The following is a 12,488-nucleotide window of genomic DNA, read 5'->3' as shown; positions in this document are numbered from 1 at the left end:
TTTTTGAAGCCCACCCCTGGATGAGAAGTTTAAAGAAGAAAAACAATTATAGGGCATGATACAGATGTTGTGAAGGCAGAGTTAGTTTGCAAGGAATAGGACAGTATAGTGAGTTGGTACAAACTAGATTTAGTTAGATTGCCTTTTTCTTTGCTGTTACCTCATTGATTCCCAATTTCTTTGCTTCTTACTTCTTACTTTTTTCTTTGCACAGCAATTACTCTCAAAAGGAATAACATGACTAATATGTAAGCCTATGTGGAGTATTCCACTGAGACAGGAATAACTCTTGCAACATTATAAGAGCTGTATTTGTAAAATCTCCTTTGAAAAAATCTTCCTACTCTTCCAGCTCATAGTTTCTACTGTCTTGAAATGACATTTTCAAGTTTGGTAAATCAATTTCTGTTATTACAAATGCTCCTCTCTCAAAAGATATGATTAACAAAGGGAAGGAAAGAAGGGAGGGAGGGAGGGAGGGAAGGAAGGAAGGAAGGAAGGAAGGAAGGAAGGAAGGAAGGAAGGAAGGAAGGAAGGAAGGAAGGATTTCCAATGCTCCCTGCCAGCTTCCCACTAGGAAACTCCATGAGTAGGCTGAGAGGAAGTCAAAAATCTCTCCTGCTCCCACTGCTTTTTTTGCCTACTCATGAACATTCTGGTTCTCTGTTCAGGTAAGAACATATCTCTGAAACGATGACCCAGCTCCTCAATTACAAACTTATCACCTCTGAATTAGTTATGGCTTGTTTCTGAATCAGCATTCAAAAATTGTGCTGAACAGTCTGGCTGCAATATGATGCCTTTAACACTTACACAACAGGCAACAGTTGAAGGTGTCCCATCATTCTATGAAGGACAACAGGAGGTAAGTGTTGTATTTCTGCTTGTTCTCTGTGTGTGTGTGTGTGTGCATGCATGTGCGTGCGTGCACACGCATGCGTTTCATAAATTCAATTTGACTATTTATAAAGCAAACATGATTGTGCAAACATACACACTCACACACAACCCAGTTTGATATAGTGGTTAAGACATAAGGCTAAAAACTGGGAGATTGACTCAGCCTTCCATCCTTCTGAGGTAGGTAAAATGAGGACCCGGTTTGTGGGGGCAATAAGCTGACTTTGTATAAAAAAGAACACCACTTAGGAGGGGCCAAAAAGCCCTACTAAGCAGGTATATACAAAAGTATGAAGGCTATTGCTTAATGCATTGTAAGCCGCCCTGAGTCTCCGGAGAAGAGCGGCATATAAATCGAACTAATAAATAAATAGATTCTGAGTTCTAGTCCCATCTTATCCACAAAGTTAGAGACCTTGGACCAGTCACTTTCTCTTAGCCCTGGGAAGGAGACAAGGGCAGAATGCTTCTGAAAAAAATTGCCAAGAAACTTGGCAGGGGCTTCTCCAGGCAGTCTCTGAGAATCAAACATGATTGAACGAAAATATATGTGTACACAGACAGAGATACACAGCAGAGAGAGCCAGGATCAAACTAAATTTGATTTGATTTGTTGTTTTACTGTCTGTTCTGCACTTAGTTGGAACTGCATAATAAAAGTACTGCTATTATGAATCTATAGAGGATGCCTTGGTTTCAATTGCAACCTTTCCAATGTGTTTCTTTAAAACTTCTCACAAGTGAAGGCAAATATACACGTCCCAGGATAATGTTGCAGGATCCAATCTGGGTCACCAGGACCAGAGGTTTAGCCTTCTGAGCTTTCAGACTCGTGCTGGAGCCCATCTTCAGGGAACTTCTCTGTGGGCTTTGGGCTGTTCTGTGTGGTGTTTATATGGTGCCTGGTTGTGTGTGGCTTTTTAGCTGTTGAGAAGTTTTAAACCTTCTTCATGGTCTTTTCCCACAGAGTATCCCAAAGCAATTCAAATTTTAAGAGAATAGTTAAAACTGTTAAAGCAAAACCATTTTGCAACAGGAGAAAGAAAAGAGATTTTGAAAAAAAAAGAAACCCGACACTATTATTAGCCACAAAGCGGCTTGGGTGAAAATTCAGGTTTTCAAATGTCCATGGAGATTCTCAATCATTATGGTTGTCCCAAAGGTTTTTTTTTCAAGAGGCAACTGGACTTTCTGGTTTTTCTTTAAAGACGTTTCACTTCTCATCCAAGAAGCTTCTTCAGCTCTGACTGGATGGTGGGGAATGGAAGAATTTATACTCCTTGCAGACAGCTGGTCATTTGAATTCTTTTAGAGGCCACTTGGAGATGTTATCTGTGTCCTCAGGGTCACCTGAGTGGTGCAAATGGGTGTGGAGCCTTCTTGGAATTGTTGAAAGGACTGTGTTGTAGACTGGAGAAAGATGATGTCCTATCCCTCCCCTCTGTTGAGAAGGGGATGTTCAATTTTGACACAGATGGCCTCTCTGACCCTTCTTTCAAGCCAGTGGTCCTCTCTGTCAGACAGATTAACAGAGTTGGAAGGGACCTTGTAGGTCATCTAGTCCAACTCCCCGCTCAAGCAGGAGACCCTATGCCATTTCTGACAAATGGCAGTCCAATCTTTTCTTGAGTCTCAAGTGATGAGGCTCCCACAACTTCCGAAGGCAAGCTGTTCCATTGGTTGATTGTTCTCACTGTAAGAAAGGATGAATCTCTCCTTGGCCAGTTTCCATCCATTATTCCTTGTTTGGCCTTCAGGTGCTTTGGAAAACAGCTTGACCCCTTCGTCTCTGTGGCAGCCCCTCAAATATTGGAAGACTGCTATCATGTCTACCCTGGTCCTTCTCTTCACTAGACTAGCCATGCCCAGTTCATGTAACCATTCGTCATATGTTTTAGTCTCCAGTCCAGTGGTGGGTTGCATCCGGTTCACACCGGTTCTATAGAACTGGTAGTAAAACGGGGGGGGGGGAGGAAGGAGGCTCCGCCACTGAACCTGACCTCATCAAAATGCTTCTGCACATGTGCAGAAGAGCACACGCATGTGGCCCCATTGCAAACCGGTAGTAAAGGTAAACAGAACCCATCCCTGCTCCAGTCCCCTAATTATCCTGGTGACTCTCCTCTGCACTTTTTCTAGAGTCTCAACTTTGCTGTCTTCAAAAGGGTGGCCTTTGCCTTTTAAATGCAGATGCCTGAATCTTGTCCTGATGGGTTTGTCCTCCTATGTTGTGCCATGCGGGTTTTCAGCCAGTTCTCCTCCTGAGTAAACCTTCCCCCCCCCCCGCCTCCCCATGTGATATCCACGTCCTTCCAAGACCCACAGCTTCCGAAAGCGAGCAATTCTGGTCCCTGCTCGCTAGGAGGCGCCCTGACTCCGGCCGCGCGGAAAACCAGGCTCCCAGAAGAGCCGCTGCAAAGCCCGGCGCTGCGCTTTTGCAAAGCTGCGGCAGCTGGAGCGGGAGCGGCGCCGGTTGGCTGTCGGCTGTGCCGCGGCCCCCAGCCCGAGAGAAGGCGCGCGGCTGACATGAGCCAGGCGGCCGCCGAAGGGGGAGCCGCAGCCTCCGGAGGCCGCCCCTCGCCGCCCGCCTCCTCCTCCTCCTCCTCCTCCGCCTTCCCCGCAATCGACGGCTGGGTGGCGGAGCTGATCGCGGACGCCGCCGAGGACGGAGAGCCGCGGCGGAAGGCGGCAGCGGAGGAGAGGGAGGCCGGCGAGGCTCGGCCGCTCGCTTACTGTCTGCCCCCTGAGACCGGGAAGGAGGTACGGTGGGAGGCTGCTGGGGTGGCCATGTAAAGCGGAGCATTGTAAGAGGTGGGGGAGCCCCTAGGCATCCTTAGGGGTTTGTGCACCTGGGGGGAATCCTTGGGAAGGGAAGGAGATGCTTGGAGAGGGCCGCTGGATTCCCACGACCTACCGAATCCCAGGTTAGCCTACCGCGTTTTAGTTGAGCGTGTTGTCCGAACTTTAAGCCCCTGTGCCTTATTCCGTGGATTGTGCAAATCCACGACGCTGAGTTCCTTGGGGTTCGTGGGTCGTATGGACGCAGCTCAGAGCCAGGAACTGGCACCGAGGATGTGGAATAACGAGGCAATCTGCAGAGTGGCAAGCAAGGCAGCTAAAGGATGTGAAAGGCATCCTTTACACCCGTGCCACTCTTGTGGGTTTTTGCCTCTGCTTTTTCTTGATTTTGTTAAGGGATCACTTTACCTCTGGAAGCAGTTACTCCACAGTGCAATGAAGGCATCCCTATATAACAATATAAATGATCCAATACTTTAAAAAACAAACAAACAGTGATTAACTGTTGGGTGAGAACATTACCTGTTGGTCTTCCTCGATCTTTCATTAGTATTTTGATCCACTGTATCCTTGGGAATCTTTGAGCTGGAATTGCTTGCATGCTTTTTTTCTTAAACTGTCTCCAATCTTTTGAGGTCAGTCAGCCTGTAGATTCATATTAAGTATCATAAGTTTCTCTTCTGCTTCAGTTCAATATGTAAATAAAATGGAGAAAGGGGAGACAAGGGCAAAGGTCCCATCAATATTGTGAGGCCACTGCTTGGCCTGTAAATATTTAATTGGGAAATGTAATTTTAGATGGGATTGACTTATTCCCTGGAGGATACAAGGTTAGGTTATATCTATATTCCACTTAATGTTCAAACTCTGTTTAAAATATTGATATTAGTATCCAAAGAGTTAAATTACTGAACATCATTTGCATCTGTGGGCTCATTTGGCTGTTAGCAACAACAGGCACAAGGAATAGGCCTTTCTTATAGAGTTCACTTTCTGCCCAGTTTTAGCTAAGGCATTGAAAACTTTTTTCCAAGTTCTTTTTAAAGGCTGTTTAGTTTGTTGTGCTAAATTTATTTTTAATGGGCTGACTTTCTGAATATCTGAGCTGTGAATATTGTACTATTAGTATCCGAAAGTATTTTCAGTTGACAGAATTTCTTGATAATGCGAATTGCAAAAATTTGCATTGTTAGCATCCAGTTTTATACATTAAAAAAAAACAACAACGGAAGAGTGTCATATAAGAGAATAGTGGGTTTAAAAACTTAATACCCAAAGTAAAGAACAGGCCCATTAATAAAGTACTGTACTTGAATTATATTTCTTACCTCTCACACACACACAAATAGGAATGTCTTAAAACATTTCAACGTAGTTAAGGATTTTCAGGGCACCTAGTTTTATTGCAGTATATTGGAAGTGATCTCTTTTGAACAAAGCACAACTTTTTTTTATGTTGGTGTCTCTTGGGGAGAGTTGAATAGATTGTTGAGATTTGTATGAATCAGCAGCACAATGCTGAAATTGGATTATTGAGAATAATTTTGTAAATATTTATTGTGTGTGTGCATAGAACAAATATAAGCAAATGTATGCGAATTTTCCAGTTTTAAATTTTGTAACGTAATAGAGAAAATCTGTGTGGCCACTAACAGTTAACACTAACTTGATGGTAAATAATCCAAGTCAAATGTATATAAGATTTAATTTAATTCAGATTGAATTGAATTTTTAAAGATCTTTAATGTAGTATTTAAAGTAACAGTGTTAATAAAAGGAAAAGTATGAGAAAAAATAATAAGACACACATGATTAATGAAATGAAAACAGTACTTTTGCCATACATTTAAGAGCTGTTGTATGTCTCTATACATATGAAGGTTATCCAGAACAAACGATGTAAGGAACAATAGAGAGAATTTATACTGTTTTTTTTTTTTTAAAATTTGATTTATATGCCGCCCTTCTCCGGAGACTCAGGGCGGCTTACAATGCGTTAAGCAATAGCCTTCATACTTTTGTATATTTTATACAAAGTCAGCTTATTGCCCCCACAAACTGGGTCCTCATTTCACCTACCTTAGAAAGGATGGAAGGCTGAGTCAACCTTGAGCCTTGGAGAGATTCAAACCAGCAGTAAATTGCAGGCAGCTGTGTTAATAACAGGGTGCTTAGACCACTGTACCAGCAAGGCTCTGTTGGAATTTCATGCTGCTGGTTAAATCAAAGTCTTCTGTAGTCTGATACTACCATAGTAGATGTGAACAGTTTGACTTGGGGCTGGGAAGGCTGAACTGAACAGAGCAACTGAATGAGGTTATTCTACACTTTGCCTCAGTCTACATTTTGTCCCTGTGACTTGGTTCACAAAGCAGACTTATTATTTGCTACTTCATAAATAATAATTTTCCCAGAATAAATTCAATGAACTTCAACTGACACCTCATGAAGAGACTTATTCAGATGTTTAAATGTGTGTGTGTGTTTAGAGTCAATAAATTATCTCCCTCAAGACTGTTAAGAGCAAGATAAATACCTGAATTAGAGCATCAGTTTTCTCCTACTTTGTTTTTTATAATAGCATCAATACTGTTTTATGTGCTCAGATTAGCCCAAGGGAAGAAAATGTCAGGTTTGGTTTTGCTAATCCTTAAGAGTCCATGCTATCTACTGCTGGGTGATGACTGACACTCTTAACTTTTGTCATGTTTGTTTATGATTGTGGAATAATGGCTACTAAACTTCCATGCCTCGGTTAATAAAAACAATCTAGCATAATTGCTTTTTTTTTAAAATTTGATTTATATGCCGCCCTTCTCCGGAGACTCAGGGCAGCTTACAATGCGTTAAGCAATAGCCTTCATACTTTTGTATATTTATACAAAGTCAGCTTATTGCCCCCACAAACTGGGTCCTCATTTCACCTACCTTAGAAAGGATGGAAGGCTGAGTCAACCTTGAGCCTTGGAGAGATTTGAACCAGCAGTAAATTGCAGGCAGCTGTGTTAATAACAGGGTGCGTAGACCACTGTACTATCAAGGCTCTTTTGAACATGTCTGTTATGCCCCATTCAAAGCAAAATACAAGATGTCATAAGCTTAACTAGCTTGGGTTGGTTTAGATATTCTATAATTAACTACATGAATTTAGCCACATTTATGCCAAAGTAAACCATCTTTAAATAGGATTTTCCCCTAGTAATTAGGTTAAGTCAATGGTGAAATCCAATTTTTTTTTACTACCGGTTCTGTGGGCGTGGCTTGGTGGGCGTGGTGTGGTGTGGCAGGGGAAGGATACTGCCAAATCTCCATTCCCACCCCACTCCAGGAGAAGGATACTGCAAAATCCCCATTCCCTCCCCACTCCTGGGGGAAGGATATTCCAAAGTCTCCATTCCCACTCCACTCTGGGGCCAGCCAGAGGTGGTTGGTTCTCTGAACTGCTCAAAATTTCTGCTATCGGTTCTCCAGAACCTGCTGGATTTCACCCCTGGATTAAGTGGACATGTTTGTGAGGCTACTTTTAAATACAAATTTATAAGGTAGAGGTAAAGGTTCCCCTCGCACATACGTGCTAGTCGTTCCCGACTCCAGGGAGCAGTGCTCATCTCCGTTTCTAAGATGAAGAGCCAGCTTTCTGATGATGATTCCGTGATCATGTGGCTAAATGCCAAGGGCACACGGAACACTGTTACCTTCCCACCAAGGTGGTCCCTATTTTTCTACTTGCATTTTTACATGCTTCCAAACTGCTAGGTTGGCAGAAACTGGGGCAAGTAATGGGAGCTCACTCTGTTACGTGGCTCTAGGGATTCGAACCACCGAACTGCTGACCTTTCTGATCAACAAACTCACCATCTTAACCACTGAGCCACCGCATCCCCAAATTTATATGAACAGATTTATTGGGCTTGTTGCCTGGGAATGACTTGTTGGTTGTTCAAGATTGTGTAACTTCTCACTTTCCCTTCTAATCTACAATCTAGAGCAGTGGTGTCAAACTAACGGCATCACGTCATGTGATGTATCACGACTTTTTTCCCCTTCGCTAAACCGGGGCTGGGCATGGCCAGCACGTGATGCATCCAGCCCGTGGGCTGTGACTTTGACACCCCTGATGTAGGGAATTTCTGGTAATATTTAATCAAAGCTAACCAGTTCCAGTACTGCTTAACCAAGTGAAAGAAAAGTGAACATATAAAGCTTTAGGCACAAAGTTTATTTCCTGTTTATTTTACAGATGATGGATGAACCCAAAGTGAATATTTCAATTAGGGATGTAAAATAATTTTGCTGCGGGTTACACTGAATTTGTGGGTTCTGGAGAATTTGTGTGTTCTGCTTCTGCCAGACTTCATAATACCATTATTTGTTTTTCAGCAAAAATAAGCAGAAAATCTGTATATGAAAAGAAGGTACAGTATATTATGGAAAGTAGTATACAAATAGTAGTAAGTAGTCAAAAATTACACTGAAGAAATGTGTATAGAAGAAGCCTGCACTGGAAAATTGTTAAAGACCAGGTCCTAACCATGGCTTAGGACCTGGTTACTTACGGGACCGTCTACTACCACCAATAGCCTCCCACCGGCAGGTACGCTCTCATAGAGAGGGGCTCCTCCGGGTGCCGTCAGCCAAACAATGTCGACTGGCGGCCCCCAGGGGGAGAGCCTTCTCTGTGGGGGCACCTACTATCTGGAATGAGCTCCCCCCGGAGATATGGAGGATCCCGGATTTGCGCACCTTCGGCCGCGCTCTCAAGATCTTTTTATTCCACCAGGCGGGCCTGGCCTAATCTTTTTCCCCTTTTTCTCTTTTAATACGTAAATTTTAATCTGTTTTTAAATGATTGGGGTGTTTTAAATCTGTCTGGGCCAAATTTGTTTAATTCGGTTTTATTCTGTTTTTTAAATTTTGTATTTATGTATTTTATTGTTTGGCTGTTCACCGCCCTGAGTCCTTCAGAAGTAGGGCGGTATATAAATCAAATAAAGACTAAAGACTAAAGAACAAAAACAAGATAAATTATATTGTCCAAAAATTAATTAGTACTTATATCAGAGAAAGAATATGTTAGGAAATGTTGTGAATGTAAGTAACAATGAATTTTTTGTGGATTTTTTTGAGTTCTGCCATATTAACCTGAATAGCAAAGTAAATGGAATTTTAGTGATCTCCTTAGTTAGAACATTGAACATAAAACATAGAATCATAGAGCTGAAAGGACCTCAAAGTTCTTCTAGTCCAACCCTCTGCTCAAGGCAGGAGACCTTATATTATCCCGCTCATATGGTTGTCCAGTCTGTTTTTGAAAACCTCCAGTGATGGATGTGCTTGAGTAAGATCTAAGTGAGAATAATCTCCTGAAGAAGTATGTTCTTAATTCCTTCTTGAAAAAAACAGTCTGTGCTTCCCCCCCCCCCCTGGTGGATTTGATTTAAATCGAGTTGATTTAAATCACTAGTAAAAAGGCTTGATTTAAATCAACTCGATTTAAATCATAATTTTTAAAGAGCAACTGTCATCTCTGCTACTCCTTTGACCCACTGTTGACTCACCGATAGTCCCAGTGTTGCAGAATATACAGCCTCATGCTACATAACTAAGCTCCATTTCATGCTGAATAAACTAAATTATTTATGTATCTAAAATAGAAAACTATCTTACGATAGATTTTTACCCCCAAAGTTTTTTATTAAAATAAATTCGATAAAAATCAAAAAAATCCGATTTAAATCAAAAAATCTGATTTAAATAAAAAAAATCTGATTTTTTTTATTTTTTTAAAAAAATCATTGATTTTTATCCACCCTGCCCCCCAAGTTTATTATCAATGTAACAAACTGTATTAATAAATATAATCAATAAAACTGCAAACTTAATACATTTGTGCCTGCTACAGTAACTGTTTAATTTGAATTCATGTCACACAGGGGATGAGGACAAATGTCAGTTTTGAATTCCAAATTTGCAACTGACCCAAATTACATAATATGGATCATTTGCTTGATAGTGTCCTTAACAATGAGCAATATTTTCTGCCTTTAGTTTTTCTTGTTTGGTGTAAATTAGTTCCTCATGGTGGCATGGCAATAATCAGTTTCACTTTAACAGAAGAAAGTGATAATTGAAATCCCATGGAGTCGAAAATGAAATGCTGGCTTAGCATTTACATTTCTGCAATAACATTTCTGAACATATTTTAGAGTGCTCTTATCTATCAGAAGGGCATTGCCAAATATTATAGCACTATATTGGGCTACCTGGAAACATAATTTTATTTCTGGTTCTCTCTGATTTTAGGAAAACACTGCAGAATTTAAGGTCTTCCCTGAAGAAGTAGTGTTTCAATCCATTTTCTCGAACACTGCCATTCAGAAGGCCTATCGCTTCAGAGATTAGTAGAGATAATGCCCAAATATGTTTATGTAGTATATTCTGTAAATTTAGCCCACTGTCTATCTGAAATCTCAGAAGGAGTATCAATTTAAATGTTTTTAAAATAAACAAGATGAATTATTGAAAATACTTTGCTCATGTCTTTATATATGTCCTTCTTTGTGTTTTGAATCAATACAGAAATATCAAAAGACAATTCTCGACTAATACATATTGAGCTACATCATAGATTTGTCTCAGTCCTTCACAGACTCATAATTTAAATTCTAAAAGGAGTTTATTTAAATGTCACAGATTTTTGCAAGGCTGTTATTGACAAGAACTTAAGGCGTATATTTATGCCATTTGTTATCATGTTCATTTTCTAAATTGTATGCAGTTATAAGCACAATATAATAGTTTGGCGGTTGCAGGGCTACCAATAAGCAATGGGTGTGGGTGAACAATTGTCATATGTAAAGTGTTCCTAAACATCCTGCCTGCCTGTGGAAAGGCCACCAGAGGAAATAAGGAGAATATGATGTAATGTTTATGTAAGGCCTGTTCCTTGAAATATTAGAAGAGATGATTTCAAGTGATAGTCTGTGACCTAAAAAGTGAAATATAACTCTGATAATAGGGATTATTTAAGGCTTTTAAAGGTGGTGTTGAACTTTACAGAAATTCAGATAGATAGATAGATAGATAGATAGATAGATAGATAGATAGATAGATAGATAGATAGATAGATAGATAGAAATATGTATGTGTGTTTATGTATGTAAAAAAATATGTCCTGAAATACAGAAGAAAGCAAAAATATTTAATTTTGTAATCATAACTTTTAATAGAGTAGAAATACTATAACAGAGGTAGTCCTTGACTTACTTTATGGTGATTAGCAACTGTTTGAGGTTATGAAGGAACAAAAAAAGTTCAAGTTCTGACAGCCACCCCATTACCCAGCAGCCACCCCGAAGTCACATCGTATTTTGAGGGTACTTGGCAACCATCCCATATTTATGGCTGTTTGCTGTGTCCCACTGTCCCATAATCATGATATATGATTTTTTTGCCACAAGTTGGCATGTATTTCCAGTTTCTGCAGACAGTGGGTTCACTTGACTATGGCATTCAATTAATGATAGCAGATTCCCTTAGATTGCTGCAAAAAGATGTCATAAAATCAGGTCAATCAGAGGATGACCCTCTTAATGACTTGCACATCTTATGACCGCAATGGCAGCCTTGCTTCCGGTCATAATTCAAGGATTACCTGTAGTGATCAAGTAGGGGAAGAAAACAGTTTTAGAACAAATAGTGATGATGGCATAGGAATCAGGAATCCATCATGAGTGTTTCCACTCATAATTCTAACCAAGATTTTCTAAAACATGGTTTGTTGGATAAATGATAGTGATCTGGCTTGTACATAAGCCATAATGGATGATACCACACATCGTGTTAAGCTTAAAATACACGAACTGTTTTAAAGGCGCTGTTTACTTTAAAAAAAGATAACACTTGATAGAGTACCTAGTTATACTAGGAGTATCTATTTTAATTCACTTCAGATACATAGTATTTTCACCTTTTAATAATGCTTCAACAATCATTTTGAATAATCTTTCTTAACCTCATCCAAAATTGAAAGGCACCAGGTTGCAGAAGATCACCAAAAGATAATAGATTCTATTTTATTTCATGTAGAATTCTCACCATCAGATTTAAAGAAAATGTTTCTGTTCTATAAACATTCCAAATTTATGCTAGGCCAAAGGAAAGTAGTTTGAAATTTGCAGCAGTTAGCTTTTTCTGTCACTTTCCTTTCCAAAACATGAAGTAATTGGAAAATTATGTGATTTTACTGCAGATTATGTTACATGTTTCTTTGAAATGGTATTATGAGAGAAAGGACAATTGTTAAAAATTTAACCATGTATTATTTCAGATTCGCTCAAAGACCAACAACAACAACAATTTATTATTACAGTCTTAGACCAGAGACGCTCAAAGACCATTTTATTCAAATTCCAATAATCACTGTAAATTGGGGAAGTTGTTTCAAACAGATTCTTAGATAGTGAACTCCATCACCTTAAATGGACTTTCACCAACAAAATGCTTTCTGCAAAGAGACTGGGTTGCTGTGATATTGGGAAGGATCCAAGCAAGAAAAATTTTGCATGCTTGTCATCGAGAAAAAACATGGAGAATCAAGTTTGTCAAGCATGGCATTTTTTTTTTTAAAAAAAAATGCATTCTGTATGTAGGTTCACATAATTTAATCTGAAATAGAAAAAATTGTGTTCAACTGTCAGAATTTAATTTTGTTAAATAAGTCAAGTCATTCAAATTTTGGGATACAAAGGATGTTCTCACTTTGCAGGGGTAGTAATTTTAAATTATCT

General features: G+C 39.8%; 1 protein-coding gene across 3 annotated transcripts in view; it reads left to right on the top strand.

The window, feature by feature from the left end:
- Positions 1-3,259: 3,259 nt before the first annotated feature.
- BCAS4 (breast carcinoma amplified sequence 4) overlaps positions 3,260-12,488 on the top strand; it is a 39,310-nt gene continuing 30,081 nt past the window's right edge. For 2 of the 3 annotated variants that reach the window (XM_060689625.2, XM_060689624.2), the window contains exon 1: positions 3,274-3,660. In XM_060689625.2, the coding sequence (XP_060545608.2) occupies positions 3,427-3,660 (234 nt within the window). In that variant the 5' untranslated portion in view covers positions 3,274-3,426. Of the gene's footprint in view, positions 3,661-12,488 lie in introns of all 3 variants that reach the window. The other variant, XM_060689623.2, reaches the window with a different exon arrangement.

The sequence above is a fragment of the Pantherophis guttatus genome, chromosome 3, assembly GCF_059756535.1.
Source record: "Pantherophis guttatus breed Tessera chromosome 3, ASM5975653v1, whole genome shotgun sequence".
In the NCBI taxonomy this organism is placed as follows: domain Eukaryota; kingdom Metazoa; phylum Chordata; class Lepidosauria; order Squamata; family Colubridae; genus Pantherophis; species Pantherophis guttatus.
Note: the sequence above shows the minus strand (reverse complement) of the source record. Positions and strands in the feature narration are given on the sequence as shown.